This window comes from Emys orbicularis, chromosome 14, assembly GCF_028017835.1.
Source record: "Emys orbicularis isolate rEmyOrb1 chromosome 14, rEmyOrb1.hap1, whole genome shotgun sequence".
NCBI classification, from domain to species: Eukaryota; Metazoa; Chordata; order Testudines; family Emydidae; genus Emys; species Emys orbicularis.
The window spans coordinates 27758178-27778617 of record NC_088696.1 but is presented as its reverse complement, the minus strand read 5'-3'; the positions used below and the strand labels follow the sequence as shown (position 1 = coordinate 27778617).

The following is a 20440-nucleotide window of genomic DNA, read 5'->3' as shown; positions in this document are numbered from 1 at the left end:
AGCAGCCAAAACAAATGTTCTTACCCAGGTATTCCTGAGGATTCCATACGATTAGCTAAGGAAACATCATGAGACCACACATCATACTGCCATTTCCGGAGTCCAATCACGCCACAAAGCACATTCCCAGAATGGATACCAACTCTCATACTGATGTCCACTCCAGTGGCTTCTTTTACTTGTCTTGGGGGGAAGGGGAAGAGGGGAGAAAAATCAGAAGATAAGCTATCTGCCCCACATATATACATTACTTACTAAGGTTAGATTTCCTCCACTCACTAAAAAGCAGATGTGAAACTTAGAATTGCTGAAGGCAGGAGGGGAAAAAATGTGGTGATTTATTAAAAGTATCCAAAGATTTTATGGAGACTTCCTCTGATTTGTGCATCTGAAGCTTTTCTAATTTTATTGCATCGAATAATACCGTTACTATGATCTCCCAAATAAAGGGTAGACAAACAGATTGATTCTCAGCTCACAGCACAGCGATTCAGAGCAGCAATTAAGATTAGAATACACACAAGGCTCAGTTCATAATGAAAAGAAATATGAACTTAGGATGGGACTGTCAAAGCCATAGGAAGTGGTCTAACTCTGCTCCTACTCAAGTCAATGGGTACAAAGTTAGGCCAACTTTTGGCTATCTCTTGGCACTGTCACAGCTAAAATATACAAGAAAGGAGAATTAAATCCTAGGAACTTAAATGTAATTTACACACAAACAAACCATTTTTGTTTTATTTGGATGTTAGGCTGCTGCTAGAGTTTAAATGTTGTGAAGTGTTCTTAAATACATGTCCTTTCCATTCGTGCTGGGATTAATAGAGGTTGTAGGTGGTCTCATGGCAGTATTTGAAAGAGTTGGCAATAACTTCAGTTGTCCTAGCCAACTTTGTTCTCTTTAATATAAGCAACAACATAGCTTAATTACCTTCACCACTGAAATTTAAGCCTGAACATGAGATGATGCTGGAACGTAATAAGCAGTCAATTCATTCACACTGTGTAACCTTAGAATGAAACATTACAGAATCCCACATTATTGGGAGGATGGAACCATACCTTTGCATTATCACCTTGACACCTGACCTTGCACTCCTTGTGCATCCAAATCTGCATTCCTTCTGCACACAAGGAATGCAAGACCAGGCCTGGTACACTACCCTCTTCTCCTCCTCAATACATTTTGTGTTCTAAGCCATAGAAATAATAAAAGGCGGGGATGACTGCCCCTAGATATGAGGAAACAACTTTTTTAAACAAAAACAAAAGGGGGGGAGGGCTTGTCTACACAGCACTGTCAAAGTGCATTAGATGGGTGTGATTTGTAGAGCACAACACATCAGAGTGCTTTAACTGCCCTGTGTAGATCCTGCTGGCATGCTCTAAAAGGTGTCTAGTTCATGTTAATGTACACCCTCCAGCAGGGTCTATATGGGGCAGTTTAAGCACAACATGTCAGAGTGCTTTATAAATTACACCCCTCTGATGCACTTTACTGCACCAGGCAGGCGAGCCCAAAGAAATACTAACACCATCAAGCAGACTTCGCAATTTTTGATTTTATAGATTTATGATAAATCATGTATAACTAAAAATAATAAATTGGCCTCAAAGTATTTCATTCAGCATTTTATTCTCTTCTGATTTCATCTCCTTCCTACATAAGCCATGGAGACCCATGATGTTCTGCTCTCATAATACATAGTTTGTTCACAGAAAAGAGGCTGGAGCCATTCTGACGTGACACATGCAAAATGAAACAGCTTAAGTGATACAATAGTTAGTGAATGCATTCTAGACTGTCCACACAAAAGACTAAGAATGATCTTATCCAATGGCTTCATGACCTTTTTAAAAAAATAAAAAAAAATACCAGCCCTACATTTTTAAGGTGCTTGTTTATTTTCTGAGTGTCTATAGGTTAAAGGGCCCTTTTTACTCAGTACGTACTTTATAGCTTCACACATGTCGAGTCCCATTTTCACACAGTTCCGGGCATGAACCGGTAAGGACACAGGTAGGCCTGAGACACAGTAATAACAGTCTCCCAAAATTTTTATTCTCATGCATTCATTTTCCTGCAAAATAAGGAGAAAGAAACATAACAGGAAAAAAAGCACTGCTTATATTCATCAGTACGTATCCAGAGTACATACACAGGAGACATCACTTGTTAATGTCATTTTGAGAAAAGTTAGGCCCCATTTAATCCTGGTTGAAGCAACAAAACAATTTCCCTCCTTTTACATTCAAAACTCAAAGAGGTTTGTTAGTGACGTTTCTTGTTACCTGCTTAATTCCTGAGTGTTACCGAAACCAAAAATAAAATTAAAACCAGAAAGAAGTCAGTGAGATGGCTTTATTACTTATGGGGCTACTCCAATTACGTAGTCCTGCATAATTGTCATGGAATTTACCACCAGAGGGACAAAATCTGCTTGTCTGCCATTTTACAATAGTGTTTCATAAATTGGAAGCCAACAATAAATTACTTGCCCTGACTGAAGCATTTTGCAAGGCTGCTCTAGTGGATAAAGCACTGTGTGTTGTCACCGGACCTGCCAAAGCTTGGGGAAGGAACCAGGGGTCTGGATATTCAGCCCAACAGTTTACTGAGGATGTTTTCAGTTGCCTGAAGAGAGAGGCCAGCATGAACCACAATTTTGATACTACTAGCAATAGAGCAGCAATGCAATTTCACAAGAGAATGCCCGCCTGCCAACTACAGGATGGAAACTACTCCCTATTATTGGGCCTGGAAGGGCAAAGGTGATTAAATGTAATGTCTTGCTCTAAGACATTTATTTAGGCTAAATACTTTCAATCAATGTCTTGGGAAAGCGAAGGCAAAGGCTGTCCTGTAAGATTAGAACACCCATCGTGCTCAAACATCTTCTCACTATAGCCATGACAGCTGCTAGGCACCTATGTACCAGCTCTATTTATAGGGGAAGTGTGGTCTTACAGTTAAGGTGCTGGACTGAGACTCAAAAGGCTTCAGTTCAATTCCCAGTTATCCCATTTACTTGCTTACTATAGGACTTTGAGCAAGTCACCTAATCTCTCTCTCTGTTTCACTTCTGTAAAATGAGAGTGTTATTACTTCCTTATCTTTGCCTGGTTTGATTCAACTCCCAGAGTCTTTTCAAACCCCACTTTCAGAGTAATTTCTTTACTCTACCCTATGGGAGCTATGCCTCTCTCAAATAAAATAATCTAAATGTAACCCAAATCTATCACCGTTTTCTTTTGCTCAATCATTTTTCTCAAAGCATAACCTTTGCATAGAAGGGGTGAAATAGTCACAACAAAATTAAGGCAGCTCAAATTTTGTGCATTTTTGCATTTCTTTGTGAAATTAAAATCACTCCTATTTTGCTGACATTTCTGCACCAGTTTGTAAGAAAATTGGTTTTGCTTCAAAAATATCAAAACTTGATTTGGGAATGTTTGTGCAGCCATATTACTGGTCTCACAAAATATCACAAAAACATCAGGGTGATTTACTGTGTTAAATGCAAACAGGCAAAACAACATTGGGGAAAGTTTAATTAAAACATTTCCACAATTTTGTGAAGTCCAAAATATGTATGTATTCAGCTGAGCCTTCATATTGACAGATGCCAATCACAGGACATAAGGTAACCTATAAACTATATTAATAAATCAGATGTAGAGTATTTTGAGATTATTTTTATGAAATATTATACAAAAATAAATAATACTGTTTTATAAAGGCAATTCAGATGTTACTTTTTCTCAACCTAAAGAACCGTTACAAAATGCCCATAGTTATCCTTTTAATTCATTTTCATTAAAAAAATCGATTTTTATTTTACTTATTTTTATCCTGTGGCATAAAAAACCCATGCAACTGAAGTAACAGTTATATCAAGCCACGTGTTCATAAGCCATGTGTCATACAAAAATATAGCTCTTATAAGGAGGTTAGTATGACCCTCTTATTCTCCAGAGCTTGCAAAGCCATAATTACAACTCAACTCCTGGAAATACTATATGAACAATTAGAAGTGTGGGAAAAGATAATTTATTATTTACAAAGCTTTAATGTATGCTATTTTAGCACAAGGGATACAGTACATTCAACAATCTAATTTGCCCACATCCATCAAGATTTAATGTAATAACTTTGTTAAGGATTCGTCTCTTTCAATTATTTAGAGCATAATTACACATTTTAACAGCAGCATAATCCCCTATTCTAGAATTTACAACTTCTCCTGCTTACTTCCCGAAAAGCTTTAGAACTTTACAAACTAAATGAGATTTTTCCAACCCCATTAAATTCTTCTAACTATGCTTCAGTTAGTTACCTGTACCCAAATATACTCAGTTTATAAATCAAACCACAATCTCTAAAAAAAATCAAGGATTGGGAGTTCTGAAAGCCAGGCTTTGTTCTTTCCTTATTCTTCATCAACAATAAATTTCTAGAACCAGAACTTGGCTGGCATTTACTTCTTGTACATTACAGCAGTGTTTTTCAACCTTTTTTGGGGCAAAGGCACACTTGTTTCATGAAAAAAATCACGAGGCACACCACCATTAGAAAATGTTAAAAAATTTAACTCTGTGCCTATATTGACTATATATAAAGTAATTCTCTTGAATAGGAATCAAATAAACACAAAGAAAGTATTTTATAATTACTTTATTATGAAATAGTAAGTAAACAGAAATATGAAAAATTATAAAATACTTTATTCAGTGCGCAACCTGGGCCTGTTTGGCTGAACACAAAGCTGATATTCTGGCTGGAATCGAAGAAAGACACACACGTAGCTCTTTGTCAACAGCTCTCAGTCTCTCTCTGTATTTAGTTTTTATAGCAATCATGCTTGAAAAGCTCATCTCACACAGATATGTAGTGGAAAATGGGAGCAATGTCATTCAAGCATGGTTTAATATTTTTTTCCCACGGCACACCAGGCAACATCTCGCGGCACACTAGTGTGCCGCGGAACAGTGGTTGAAAAACACTGCATTACAGGACAAAATAAAATGCAGCTTTACTCTTTTGAAGCTCTATAACACTGGCAATAGGAAAATCATTAGATAGGACTCAACAGCTTTCCACCCAGTCCAGGACAAGGAGGTGCAAGTGGCCCAGCTTTAAAGGAGTTGCCAGAGTTACCCGAATAGCAGACCAGGGAGATACCAGAGCTAGCCAGGAACACAGCAGTTCCTAGGCACGTCAAGCTCTTTCTATGCTACAGTTTTAAGTTCTGATCATCAGGACGTTTGATAAACACCTCTTTATTTACAGACGTGATTATCAACTATGCAAGTTAGGGCAAGAAGTCATTTGCATACATACTCCCGATTTCTGAGCCTTCAGTTTTAATAGGTGTGTTCTTGATGGACACTGCAATCCACATTTTATAATTTGTTCCATATCTATCATAGGTACAGACAGAAAGTAATTTTGAGAACACTGGCAGACAGCCCATACCATCACAAGCAGTATTTTTACCAACATCGTTTCCCCTTTAGCTATATTAATTTGACGTTTTTGGCACAATATTCAAAGATAGATTGTTCTGAAATTCTTTACCCATTTGCTTCATAAAAGTGTATCAAAAGCAGATGTTACAATGATTCATTCTGCCAGCCTAAGGTCAAATTGTATATACGCAAATGACTAATTACAGAGAAAACAGGACAAAATATTCTATAATGTAACTCAATCACTACATTATACTGCAAATATAATTCCACTCTAAAAAAAATTAATCAAATAGCGCAAACCCCTTTTTCATGCTACATGGTCTCTGGCATGGTTTTATATTGTACAGTTCCCAATGTTTACATTTTATTGCTGTATTACATAACTAAAATATCCCAATAGTTTGCACTTCATACAGTGCTCTTTAGAGGACTTCAAAGCATTTTTAAAATGTTAAGGAATTCAGCATCGCAACACCCTGTGAGGTATTGCAGATAAGTATTACTGCTCCCATTTTCCCGGTGGGTAAACCGAAACACAAAGAGTTAGGGAACTCACCCAGAGACCCACAGTGATTCAGTAGAAGAGCTGAAAGTAAAATCCCAGAGAACCAGCCTGGTTTTATACCACAAACCCTCCTCCTGCCACTCAAATAGCTTTCCTGGTTCTTTTAGAGATTTTTAAATCAATTTTGCCTTTTGCTGGGATTTTTACTAGCAGGTCAGGCAGAATCTCCAGTGGATACTTCCTACCCTGTGTTTTGCATCAGCCAGACTTCCCAAATGCAGGAGAACTGACTCCCAGGAGCTTGGAGCTAGTTGTTTTCTAACAGTGGCATTTACCCACCTTCACATAATGAAGAGCAACACCTACCTTTGCAATTTGATCAAACTTCCCAAAGAGCTCATTCAGCATCACTACCAGCTCCTTCGGAGAGCAGTCGCTAGCCAGACGAGTGAATCCTACAATGTCTGCATACAGGATGCTGGACAAGGACACACTATTTAGTCACATTTTAATTATCTTTGTTTTCTAATACAAATATGGACATTTAATTGCACTGTGGTTCAATACTTAAGATCTCTAACAGAGCACCTCTCTCTCTCTTTGGAAATCAACTACAGAAGTGACCTAACGGCAATGTGTTTGGGTTTGTTTTTATTTAAGTTTAAAATACAACATGCTAGTCTAGGGCCGACAGTCTTCAAACAAGCTCATTTTTGCGTGAAAACACATTAAAAAAACTTGACTTTAAACAGCCCAGTATGTGGATTTGGACAAGTAAAGAGGGTAATCAATTGGGGGCTTTTACCATTGCAATGAAAAAAAGAAATCCCAAATCTGGCAAAATAACTTCAATCCAGTTCTCTTCTCTCCTCTCACCTTGGCAGATGTGCTCAGAGCATCTGAACATAAACTCTTCATTCAGCCTGTCCGATCCCAACCATGACACTTCTTACCATCAGTAAACAGACCAAGTATTAAAAGACAGAAGCATGTCTTAATGTAACCATTTGTCAAGTTTCTTTACTTACCTAACATTCTGATGCCTTTTCACATACAGACTATGGAAGTTGTTATCATGCATTTGCCTATCGTCATTGGTTTCCTTCAGTCGCTCTATGATGGCTAGTTTCATTCCCATTGAGATATGAGCTGGCAGTATAGATAAAAGCAAGTTTTCCTAAGAAGAAAAAAAGATTTAATAATGTAAAGTTATTTGAAATGCCATGTTAGGAATCTCAGTGTTTTAGAAAATGATTGGGGGAAGATAAAAAAGAAGTCTCCTTATTCAGCAGTTTCTGATTGTTGCAGCTCCAGCTTTTGATAAAGGATTCTTTTTTCTGCTCTCAAAATGAGAGTTATGAGTGTATGCATTATTTTTTAAAATATTACATGCACCTCAGTTTACCAGTTTGATATTATCCTGTCCGAAGGCAACAAAGGAGGCTGTTCAGGGGAAGCAAACAGCAACTAAAACAATGACAAAGGTAAAGCCTTAAGGGAAAAATGTGTGCAGCTATTAATTGGAGAATGCCCCTGCTTGGCTCCCTTCAGGTTAGCAAAGTTTACTCTTCCATCAACGGGTATTCTAAAACCTTAAAGATGCTGGCCTACACAGGAAGGAGGGTTGAGTGAGCCATCAACATGCTGACAGAGACACATACTGACAGAAAGAGACACAAACAGCAGCAAGCTGTCTGTTTTTCCTAACTCAGAGATGGAGGTAACTGGACTAAATGGAGCTTACCAAAGCTAGCAAGGAAAAATTCAGGGTAAGTAAGGGGATATGCATGTATAGGTCTTTTTTGTTTTATACATTTGTTCTGTATGCTTTGTACCTTTGGGTGAACAAATGCTTTGTTTTGAGGAAGCTGTTTCTGTGTCACTGCAAACTTATTCTGTCACAGGCTGTAGCGGGGTGGTCACCCACTCCTGCCCTGAGGGGTTTAAAACAGCCCTGGAGGAGGGCTGTGGAAGGACAAGATGCCTGGGCTGATTGGGAGGAAACCGGCTCAGCTGGGGCCACGCCCCAATCAGGGCCCAGCTGGCCCTATAAAGGCTTGAGCCAGGAGCTCAAGCAGACAGAGTCTCTCTCTGACTGGAGAGGGATACAGGCCTGGCTGCTGGGGAACTCACCTGGGGACCTAGAGTGAGGCAGGGCTGGAGAAAGGCCTTAGGAGCTGGGAAGCCCTAGGCCAGCAACTCCACAGGCTGCAGGGCCTAGTCTTAGGCCCACCTAGGTATTGGGCTTGCAGAGGGGCAGCCTGAGGGTGGGTAAAGGCAGCCAGTCCAACCCCTTTGCCTATGATGAGTGGCTGAAACTGCAGTCTGCCCCAGTGAACGGGGGCTAGATGGAGACTGGGCAGTAGCCAAAACTGAGGCGAAGTGGGGATAGTGGGTGGTGAAACCCAGAGAAAGTGGGGTACTGCCAGTGGGGCAGCACCCAAGACAAGGGCACCGGGGTCCTGGGAGGGACATGGGGGCCAACGGCAAGCGGATCACTGGCCTGCAGAGGGCGCTCCTGGGTCAAAGAGCTAATTCCTGAGGACGACCAATAGGAGGCGCCGCAGGGGTGAGTCTGCGCTGTGCTTCACAGGCTTCTGGAGGAAGATGTCTTACAGGTACCGCTCACAGTTGGGCTTGTTTGGTGGCTGACCCAGTAGCGTCCACTGGGCCAGAGTCGAGACTAGTTACCAAGCTGAGTCAGGAAATGGGTACTGACTTTCAAAGCAGTATGGGGTCCAAAGCAGGAGTCCGACTAGTTACCAAGCTGAGTCAGGTGCTAAGGTCAAGCTGGGCCAGGGTAAAAGGCAGGAGTTGGGAGCACAATGGGGCAAAAGGAGAGGTCTTTAGCAGTAGGAAGCCGGAGTCTGCATTGTTGCTCAGATGGTTCCCTAGGGCAGATTTCTTGTTTAAATAGTTGGTGTTGACCAATCAGGCAGCTGCAGGGTTCTGTCGCTCTTGTCTCTTTAGGCAGTACTTCCTGCTGTGCCTAACCTTGCAGTAATTTTTGGATGCTGCTCTGCCTGGCTCTCCAGTGGAGTCATCAGTTGCCCAGGACCCCACAACCCTGGAGTCTAGACCCGCAAATCCTTACAGTGTTGGGTTAATACAGTTGGGAAGTGGGGCATAGGGGCTGCAGCCCAGAGATCCAGTCCCAGAGTGGTGGAACCACATGGCTCCGCCCAGAGTGAGATGCAGGAAGCCAGGCCTATCACATGAGGCATACACTCGAGACAGACTAAATAGGGTCTAAAGCAGAGTCAGTGTGAAACAAACATTCTTCTCTCCATTTCTTTGCAGTCTCCCTCTTCTCAGCAGGCTTCCAGCATCGTTTGATAGAAGGTCAGACTCAAAAGCTCACTCTGTAGAGGTAATAGACTTTAAAATATTCAAACCACCTGAATTCTCAGCGCATGATGTGAAGAATTTAATTGCCTTCCTTGCTAGAGGAAGCATTTGATTAATTCAAATACTGGATAGGAGACTTTAAATAGAAAACTCTATTGCCAAAATGCTAATGTAACTTAAAAGAGCCAAGTTACTCAAGGCTATTGAGGTAGAGCCTTTTAATTTTGGCAAGGATGGAATCCTTTCCTCAGAAATTACTAATGTTGCTCGGCTAATCGGAGATCAATAAAGCTTTGTCTCATGTGCCCAAACAAACACATGGTAATGAAATTACACCTCTGACCAGGGAAGAAGTGTCCATGGACAAGAATAAAAGAAAAGCAGGAGTATCCGTGCTTTCGAGTCATCTGCTGCTCCCCTCAGAGGAATGAAACCAACAATACTCTGAAGAACTTACCTGGAATAAAAAGGATCATAAGATCCTTCAAAGAATGAGCACACTCAGAACTGATCCAACATTCTTCTCCACAGACTGCAGAAATCCCTTTGCTGAAGCAATTAAAGGATGGATTTAAGTTAGCCTCCTTGGCCTGGTAGACTACGGTCGATAGCCAGGAATTCTTACCACACCCCATCACTTTGAAAATATAGTCGAATTTCAATAAAATATTGATTTCCTTTTAAAAATGAGAAAATACAGCAGACGATGGAAAGCCACAGCAGCGTGAGTTTAGGAGGCTGACAAATGGTTCTAGGTACCAATCTGTAGCCTGTGCAGGGAGCAGGATTTTCTCTCTCTCACGTACAACATTGCATAATTAGTTATGTATATGTCGTGAGTATGGGTGGGGGGGAAAGGTCGCCTTATTTCTGAAGCATCAAGAACTCCTCTTCCTCCTGCTGTGCAGGAGGATTAGACAGAAATATGGTTTGATCTTGTTATGGAGAAACCTACATTCCACTGCCTCCCCAAGGAAAAAGAAGTCAGTCTCCCTCCCCTTCCCTGGTATTTTAAGAGCCTTGAGGTTAATGAACAATTAGGGTGACAACAGAGCCCTGCTGAACATGACAGAATAGTTCTTTAGTGTGAGATAATGTGACTTTACTGGTCGGTGTTATTTGTTCAGAAATTAAATTGCCCTTCTCACATCTTCCTGGTTGGTGGGGAAAGGAAAATGGAAAGCTGGGAGTCTGACAAACAATGTAGGTGGCAAGGAAAACTATATGTAGGCTGCAAGACAGCTGGCTTTCAAGTAGGGCGCCAGGACAAAAAAAAAAAGAAGAAAAATGCAAGTTACTATAGGAGGATCAGTCAAGGGGGTTACGGAAAGCTTGATACTAGTGCAAGCTGATTAGATGCTTCCCTAGCGGCTATCTGTGAAAAAAATTAGCATTCATATCAAGATTTTTTTATTTTTTTTTTAGGGCTTTGTTATCTCATCTGGTAAGACAGGCAATAGAGGGCAGACTGGACACTAGTAATGTGGTGTCATCTTCTTTCCAATTCAGCCAACTCAGTCTTTTCAGCCTTCTCCTTTTAGCTCACAATTTATGAGCTGAGATACACATGCAGCATTCTAGATCAGCAGTTCTCAATCTTTTCCATACTGGGACATTCCCTTCCACTTAGCAATATGGGAAAGGCAGGATAGTTGTGACCTCAAGATAACTGTCTGCAACTCCCAGGAGGAAAACCCATGTTTCTAGATCATTTGTTCCCACAAGCATTTAAAGAAATACCCCTACAATCCAACCATTGCTATAAAATTTCAAAGGGTTTTCTTCTTCTTCCCCCATCTGCAATTTCCAAACCCTCATTTTATCATGAAACACTGTTTGCAAAAATACCACTCGGGTGTGTTTTGTTAAAAATGAGACAGCAGTGAGCCCTCTTTGGATCAATGTTTTCAGGATTGGCCTCACTGTATATGCAACAAACACAAAAACATTGTTAAGCAGCCTACAAGAGGGGAAAAGAAAGTGCACTATGTATAAGACTAACAGTCTGGCAATAATGGTCTTTGCTTGGTGAAGCAGCCAGAGGAGACTGCAACAGCTGAATCTGGGTAAGTAAAATGGGCATGCAGAGGTAGGAACAGAAGAGCCTTTATAGCAGCTGATCAAGGTAGAAAAACACCAAACCCAGGTAGAAAAATTTTTCTCTGCCTACCATGAGGGGTTGCTCCTGCTATTAGATCTTTACAGTAACTAGCCATCAATGCTAGCTTACGACTGAACTATACAAAATTACATCTTACATCAGTATGAATGTCAAGGTTTCAGAGTGTTTAACGTTATTCACTTCTAACTATCAATGCCAAACCAAGTAATTATTTGGCACTTACAAAATGTTGTCAGTGTATTTATTTTATATAATACTGCAAACATTTTATTTACTTGGTTGGCTACTTTAAAAATATATTTCTATCTGTCTCTGCATTAGCAGAAGATGAACATCTTGCAAGTGCTCTTCCAGGAAAGAATAAGATTACAGAATTTCAAACATCCAACATGTGCATAAAGAAGGCAGGATTGTTGCTGAATTTAATTAAAAAGATTTCTCATCAATACAAATCTGAAGACTAAGAATTACTTTTTTTCTGAAATTCCTGAGATTATTTTACATTTTACTATTTTAGGAAAATAGGTAAATGATTGATAATCAACTTCTGGTTTCCAATACTATGTCTAGTACTGTACAGATTTGTCATTTTTTCTAAGTTTTTTACTAAGACAAACCACACATAAAGAAGCTTTCTCCCTTTAATTTCTCCTCTCTATTGTCAATAGCACAGTTGTTTTTGACATTAGGTGGTTTTCATAGGAATTAGATCAAGCCTTTCAGTGTGCATTAGTCACAAACTTAGAAAAAAAGACACACATCGCCCAAAAGAAAACACATAACTCATGTAATAGAGGCTTTTACTCACTTGTTGCCTCTTTTCAATCTTCAGTTTCATTCGGACTTGAATGCACTTTAAAGTGTATCTGTACAAATCCCATGAAGCATCTTGCATCCGATGCTTGTGAAATGCACCCATCAGGTTACCACAAAGAAAAATTACAGCATTGGCAAGTAACTGCAAGAGAAGAAAAATATTCAAGTGCTGCAGAAGAGTTTGATTCATATTCTATACTGAAGTCACTTAAAATGTTTTTTGTCCAGAACATAAGAAAAAGCTCAAGTTTTCCCCATCCTTTCACACAAGCAAACCACCACCAAACTTTGGGTTAGCCAACTTGTGTGTGTGTTAAACAGACGCTAACTCAATAACATGCGTGCTTCTATTTAACTCACTCATGTTAGTCCATTAAAACACAAGAGGGATTCAGTCACATAAGTTAAGGCCCATGTTTGCAGACATGTGCCTGCCATTGGGGCACGTGTTCCCAATATGATGAAGCTGTGAAAAGGGCATATCTGATCCTAGGATGTGCCAGGCAAGGCATTTCCAGTAGAGAGAGAGGTATTTAATGCCATTATACAAGGCACTGATAAGACTTCATTTAGAATACTAGAATGTGTACAATTCTGATCACCCATGTTAAAGACTCGACAAATGCAGAGAAGAACTCCTAAGATGGTCAGGGGAATGGAGGGCCTATTTTATCAAAGGAGACTGGAAGACTATAGCTTCTTTAACTTCACAAAAAAGATGGCTAACAGGCGGATATGATTACTCTCTCTAAGTCCATCACAGGGGTAACCACCAGGGAGGGCGAAGAGCTATTTAAGCCAAAGGGCAAAGTTAGCAGAGAAGCAAACAAGTATAAACTGACCAGGAACAAATTCAGGCTGGAAATAGAAGGTTTCTAATCATCAGAGGTGAGAGGTTCTGGAACAGCTTGGGAGCTAACTTCATTAGTTGTGAGAGAGCTGGACAAATTTTTGAGTGCAACTGTAGGGCAGGGTTGCTCAGAATAGTAGGGGTCAGGCAGCCCTAGGGATCACTTCCAGGTTATATCTTATATTCCTAAAAGCTCATGCTTCAAATTTTCAGCTAACCACTGCAAGGATCAGGCACGGATTTCCCTATACCCACAATGCACTCTGGCGGGGGGGGGGGGGGAAGGGTTTGTCTCTTTCCTCTAAAGCATCAACAATGGCCCTGACTGGGGATGGGATATCAGGCAGAGCGAGCCCGGGCTCCAGGGTGGCACTGGGCATTCTCTCTCTCAGCTGCGTGGCTGGCTGGTTCTTGCTCACATGCTCACAGTTCACCACATGTGGGGTTGGGAAGGAATTTCCCCGAGGTCGGACGGGCAGTAGTAACCTTGCAGCATCTTGGTCTTCCCCTGTAGTGTGGGGGTGCAGGTCACTTGCCAGCATGATCTGGGTGTATCTCAATCATTTCCCTGGCATTGCAGGGCTCTCAGTGCACCTCAGTCACTCCTATTCTCTCCCTGTGGCACATACTAGTTTAGTCTCCTGCGGGCTGTAATACTTTGGTCTCATTTCAGTTGCTGGGTTTAGTGTGCAAATGCTGGGTAGTGCTTGTGACCTGTGATATACAAGAGGTCAGACTAGATCGGGGTGGGCAAACTGCGGCCTGCGAGCCATTTTAAGCCGGCCTGTGAGCTCCTGCTGGGTCGGGGGCCGCACCACACGGCTCGGCCCCACTCCGATGCTCCATCCGGGGCGCAGAGTCGAGGCCGCACCACGCGGCTCCTGGAAGCCGCAGCATGGCCCCGCTCCGGCTCCCACGCACTCCAATGGGAGCTGCAGGGGCGGTGCCTGCGGATGGGGCAGCGTGCAGAGCCGCCTGGCCACGTAGGAGCCGGAGAAGGGACATGACACTGCTTCCGGGAGCCGCTTGAGGTAAGCGACGTTCGGAGCCTGCACCCTTGAGCCTCTCCCCACGCCCAACCCCCTGCCCCAGCCCTGATCCCCCTCCTGCTCTCTCCCTTCAGTCCCAGCCCAGAGCACCTTCCTGCACCCCAAACACTCCTCATCCCCAGCCCCACCTCAGAGCCCGCACCCCCAACCAGAGACCTCACCCCCTCCCACATCGCAGCCCCAATTTTGTGAGCATTCATGGCCCACCATAAAATTTCTATTCCCCGATGTGGCCCTCAGGCCAAAAAGTTTGCCCACCCCTGGACTAGATGATCTGATGGTCCCTTCTGGCTGTCAACTATGACTCTACGATTTAGGCATAGAAAACTCCATGGGCACATACCTATGCCAGAAGTACATGCATGTATGCACATGCAAGTTACCACAGTACACATGTATGTATTCATCAGACATGGACACACCTGAAACTGTTCAGAGTAGCTGGGTCCTTCTGTGAATGCACCTGATAAGTGTTCAAACAAGGAGTGACTAATGCTGCTGACTCATTGTGACAGCCGTGGCTCATTAGCTCCACCTTTGATTGACGAGAAGTGGAAGTCGCCCTTTTGAGAGAGGACTCTAGGGTCTGGGTCTGAAAGGAACCCTTGGAAAAACAGCCAAGTTTCGGGGGAGGGATTGGGCTGGAGTTTGTTTTTATATTTTGAGTTACCCCAGAGGTGGCGCCAACCACTTCCTGATGCGGGGCCTCAGGTGGACCAGACACAAAATGGAGTGGGCTTCTCCCCTCCTTGCCATGAGGCCCCTCCCTTCTCCATGGCCCTGCCCCCTGGCCTGGCTGGTTGGGGCACTAGCTGCTCGCAGCCAGCAAGAGCCGCCCAGGCTGGGGGACCAAAGCCCTCAGGGAGCAGCAACCTCTGGGGGCAGGGCCCAGGAGTCCGGGCTGGAGCAGGTCAGTCTGGGCCATTATGGGGAACCCTAGACCCTCCACCTGCCCAGGGCAGAGACATGGGCCGGGGGTGCTTTCAGGTACCCCAGCCCCCCGCCCAGGCTTTCTTCTCCTCTGCTGCTGGAGCTGGGCGCCAGGCCAGCAGCCACCTCTCTCCGCTCTGCCTTCAGAGCTGGGCAGCGGGAGAGCGGGAGCTGCTACAGGGTGGCTACAGGGGATCTAAGCACATTTTGAGGTGGCTATACCCCTCGCAGCCCCCCCCCCCCACCGAGTTACCTGGTTAATAAAGCCAAACCTCAGGAGGTAGGCAAGTTTTGATCCAACACAGCATGTTTGTTCACAGTGTTTAGGAGGGAGAGATATGGGGGGGAAGGGCAAGAAAGTGCTACTGGCTCTCTTGTCAGTCACACTTCGGTGTACATGTCTGAAAATGCGTGCCTTGATTTCTTCATCTCAAATGAATCAGTCTCACAATACCAGGATATGCCTTCACCTACGTCTACACTACAACTTATGTCGGCATAACTTATGTCGCTCAGGGAGGAGAATAAATCACCCCCCTGAGCTACATAAGTTACGCCGACATCACCGCCGATGTGGACAGCGCTATGCCAGTGGGAGAGCGTCTCCCACCAACATAGCTACTGGCGCTTGCGGGGGCTGGAGTAGTTAAGCCGACGGGAAAGCTCTCTCCTGTCAGTTTAGAGCAGCTACATCAGACAGCTTACAACTCTCTAGTGTAGCTGCGCCCTAAGTAACCACAGCTCATGTGACAGGTTATAGCGGGTTTAATCCTTTCAGTATATGTACTCATCTAATTTTGTATCCTACTCCAAACGATAAACGAAGAGCACTTCACAGTCTCCCAGCATGAACTTTATTTGCATGTCAACGAGCCCTTTCTAGGACAGGTGTTACCTGAACTCATTTAGCAATACCAGAGTGGTAGTAATTTAAAATTATGTGTTTACCTGAATGGAGCTACTAGGAAAAAAATAAAGGAAATCATAGGTAAGTTTATTTTGGCAAAACATCTGAAGGTCAAGAGACCCTGTTTGAAAGGGGCAGGATTTAATAACTGATAAAAGAAAATTAACCATGTCAAGTGGATGCATTTTGAAGAAGAATTAATAGGTACCATGACTCAAGAAAACGGCAATTACACCTTTCAATTGTAACATCTAAAGATCAAAGAGGAACTGGCCTATCTAGGAGGATATTGAACTAACAGGAGCTAATAGACGAATCCATTTGATGGCAAGCTATAAGGTTGAAACTGGACCACATTTGCCTCTTGGACAGGTGCAATCCAACTGATCGGGCTTGAAAAAAATCCATTAACCAAGGACAAGTGGGAAATGTTCTCCCCAAACTCCATGCTTGCAATAGAAAGATAGGGCTACAGCAATCATTTTTGCAGAATGCAAGCATCTTTGGTTTTTTTAAAATTGTCTAGCCTTTAAGGTTGTGAAATTAACCAAAGTTTGGTCAATTTCCACTGCTGCTATTCAGAAAAGTGTGAGCAGCAGCCACACTATCAATCATGTCTATTTTATTTTGCTACAACATGGGAAAGCTACAGGCTGCAGCCGATGCTGGCCATGGAATTATTCAAGGGTGGGATCACCCAAAAAACCCAGAGAGGCCTTGTAAGGGCGGTGAAGCAGCAGTAACTTTTTTCCTCATGTCTCCTTGTAGGGGAGAGGTAGAGCAGCAGAGGCCTCCACTTCATAGAAAACAGGGCGCTGGGATAAGTAGCAAAGATCCCAAACATGAGACTTCTCAGGTCTATCCAGTGTCATCCACGCCAGCTAATATTTCTGGAAGAGTACCTTCCAACTTCTGCTTCTTTCTAGCAGGTCTGTTTTTAATACTGATATATCGAGTATGGAGTAGGGCAATACCCACAGGTTATTATGGCAAGATTTTTTTCCTTGGAGCTAATTTTAAAATCTGAACATCCATCTATAAAGCCAAAACCTGAATTAGGTGTTTTTTTGTTTTGGCTTTGGCAGTTGTATCAGGACCATATATATATATTCTCCCTCTTTGCCCCTCCCCCAAATGTTGCAGCTCTGAAGTATTCTCTCTCTCTTTCTCTCAAATCATTTTAAAATCACAAAAAGGCCAAGTTTTATATGCTTTCCAAATAGGATTATACTATGGGGCCTGATCCTGCAAATCTCTGGGAGCAGCCCTTACTCATACAAGCAATCCCATGAAGTCACTTACTTCAATAGGAAGCTCTTCGGGGCAGGGATCGTAATTTTGTACTTTGTACATTGCCTAGCACAACTGGGTTCTGGTCCGTGACTGGGGCTTCCTAGGTGCTACCACAGTGCATATAATAAATACTAACTGTGTAAGAACATGCAGGATCTGGCCCACAGATAGGAACAAAGGAAGAGTAACTTTCAGAGACTATAAGAGAATTGTATTAATAAGGATGCTCTGTACTATGATAACCCAGTATTTCCAATTTATAACAACAATTTTACAAACATTTCAATACTAAAATAGGCTAAAAGCTACAGCCCCAGCCGCCGCCCCCCCCCCCCCCCCCGACACACACACACATACACATAAAGGGGCAATGTTAAGAGAATTAAAGCTCCAGTTGCTGTGAAGTCACTTTGTGGTTACTTGCACTGGAAATGAAAATATTGTATTTGGTGTTTGTTTGCTTTCATCCTAAAACGATTAGAAATGTTGGGTTCAAAATGTTTGATATATCGAGTATGGGTAGGGCATCATGTTAGAAATGTTTTAAACAAGTGCTTGGGTTTTAGTACATCAGTCTCAAAATCTGAAATCTAGCCCAAAGTAAAACACCAATTAAGCTACATTATTTCACTCCCCAGTCCATTATAAGTAGGATTTTCAAAAGCACGCAGCATGACTTAACACTGCTCCCATTAGGCCAACACTGAGCCCACCCTCCATGTATACAACCTCCCCCCTTCCCCAAAGATATTCTTCCTACTTAAAGAAAAAACAAAACATGAACATGTAATTACTGTTCCACTTCAGTGTAAACCTCCTGACCTGCCTGAGAGATCCTCTCTCTCCCTATGAACATTGCCACAGTTGCAGTCTGCAGGGCCACTAAACTCCCCTTGAAATAATAGAGAAGAGGTTGCTGGAAGGCTGTTCTCCATAAGAGTTCTGGGCCTCTCAAATGCCTTTCGATCCCTGCTCTGAAACAGCCTGGATTTACAGAGTTCCGGGCAGCACTGCAGTGCCGCTGTAGCATTTCAAGTGTAGACAAGGCCTGAGACACCTGAAATCACTAGCCACTTCTGAAAACGTATGCCAAGTACAGTTAGTGAAGTCATTTAGATTAGACTCTGATTCCATTCCTATGGGAGCTTTTAATACACAGGAGCTGCCCTGGACTGTGATTAGTGTATTGAAAACAGATCTGCTGCTAACAATGGAATGAGTATCAAATGTTAGAAAGAGCAGTGACCTCACTCTACCACAAGCATTTGTCTGGGAAGGAAAAAAGGTTGTCATGAGTTACCTCATTTACTGAGACATGACATGCATGTATAAAATATGCAGAGAGCCTCAATCACAGCGCTTGCCCTCCTTATTCTAGCTATTTATCTTTTTTTCAAAGTGGAAGGATAGACTGGTGGCGGCGCCTGCAAATGATTGTGGAAACTCACTGACAAGGTGGGGCTGGTACATACCATATGCTGTTAGGAACTGTCAGATTGCTACCTCTCCCCTCCACCACCACCCCCACACCAACCCAGCAGTTTAGGGAACACACATCTTTTCCCTCACCTTCCAAGACACATGCACACCCTCTCTCTTTTATTCTGACACTTAATCAAAAATACACTATAAAAGATTTCTCTTCCTCCTGGTAAGTGAAAGGAGTAGTGCTAAGCGCTTGCTTTCTCCTGAGTAAGTTGAAACAAATTCAGGTTTGTGTTTTGCATTCTCTTTAATTACAGTAGAGTGATCATGTGCAGCTGCAGGGCTACATTTCAGTACCTTTGTTCCAAAACTGTGACAGGACAGTAGATTCATGGCTTTGAAATGGAAAGAAAGTGGCCAGGAAGGAGTGCACTAATAGGTGTTTTCACTGTTTGATAAGGGTGCGCCCAAATTAGTTATATTCACTTCAAGTCCTTGAATGAAGGCCACTAGTATTACTGACATAGTGATTTAACCATACAAAGTACAAATGGAAAGAAATATATTTGTATCATCAATTCAGTTTCATAATGCGTGATGCATGTTCTTGTAAACAAGCTTGATATCTAAAGCACACATCATTCACAAGGCAAATAATTTGAAGGAAACTGTAGTAAGTGTTTTCCCATATTGTTCCCAAAGACATGTAAAATGACTGTTAGCTCTAAGCGAAAAGAGCTCATCAATTTCCAAAATGCCTTTGCCTGACCTACACTCCCCGTCACTCATGCAAAATCCCCACCAGGCTCGCGTGTTTCAGGAGGGGGAGAAAATACAGTAAATACCAATCAAAAAACTTTTCCTTTAGAAGTAACAGACCATCCCTTCCCTTAGTAACTGAAAATATCCTCAATGGCAGCGCCATAAAGACTTAATTTATTTTTCAATAGAGGATGGCCGTGCTGAACTTAAATGGTGATGTCCCTTTGACAATAAAATAGTCAAAAGGCTACAGCATTAGGTCATTCCACCAATAATTAATGTTTCCCCCTGCTGTGAGAGGCAATAGACGATCTAATTATTTTTAAATGCAATAATGAAACAAGGATGATGTGCTTAGAATCCTAACAAAGCTGCTAGTATTGAACTGTGCTAATCAAGTTTAAATTAAATTAAATTAAAAGGGGCAAAAAGAAAATTTGCATAAAGTAGCAATGGAGGGTGGGGGGGGGAGAGACTATAATCTAACAATGTTTGTTTGTGAAAATTAAAACATAATCAAAACACATGATACATGAAAACATATTGCAGCTGTAAGAGACAAGATCACAGGGAAAAACTGATAAGCATAGCCAAGGCAGACTGCAAACAAAAAGATTGTTCTTAAAAGAAGATCTCCAAAAGGACAGCTGCAAATCACAGATGTCCATGGTATAACTACGTTAGATTACCTGAGGATAATTTGATATCTTGTTTATATTTACTACTACATACTTATTTCATCTAGTAATTTACTGCTTCTCATATTAATTTGTTATATGAGTTAGCTCTCTCATGGAAAATATCTCAGGAAATTCTAGAATTTCACGAGTTATCTTTATAAAAAACACAAAAAAGTTATTTGCAGGATGAAACTTACCATAATATTATCAGTTTTTGAAATCACGGTTCTACCTTTTGGCTACAGGTCTATTTTTTGTCTTATAGTCAAATGGGGCCACTT

General features: G+C 42.1%; 1 protein-coding gene across 1 annotated transcript in view; it reads right to left on the bottom strand.

Moving 5' to 3' along the window:
- ADCY7 (adenylate cyclase 7) overlaps positions 1-20440 on the bottom strand; it is a 115207-nt gene that overhangs the window by 33304 nt on the left and 61463 nt on the right. The window contains exons 5-9 of the mRNA XM_065416347.1: positions 12256-12405; positions 7006-7154; positions 6344-6455; positions 1954-2081; positions 25-183 (exon numbers count right to left, since the gene is read on the bottom strand). Of these exons, the coding sequence (XP_065272419.1) occupies positions 25-183; positions 1954-2081; positions 6344-6455; positions 7006-7154; positions 12256-12405 (698 nt within the window). The remainder of the gene's footprint in view (positions 1-24; positions 184-1953; positions 2082-6343; positions 6456-7005; positions 7155-12255; positions 12406-20440) is intronic.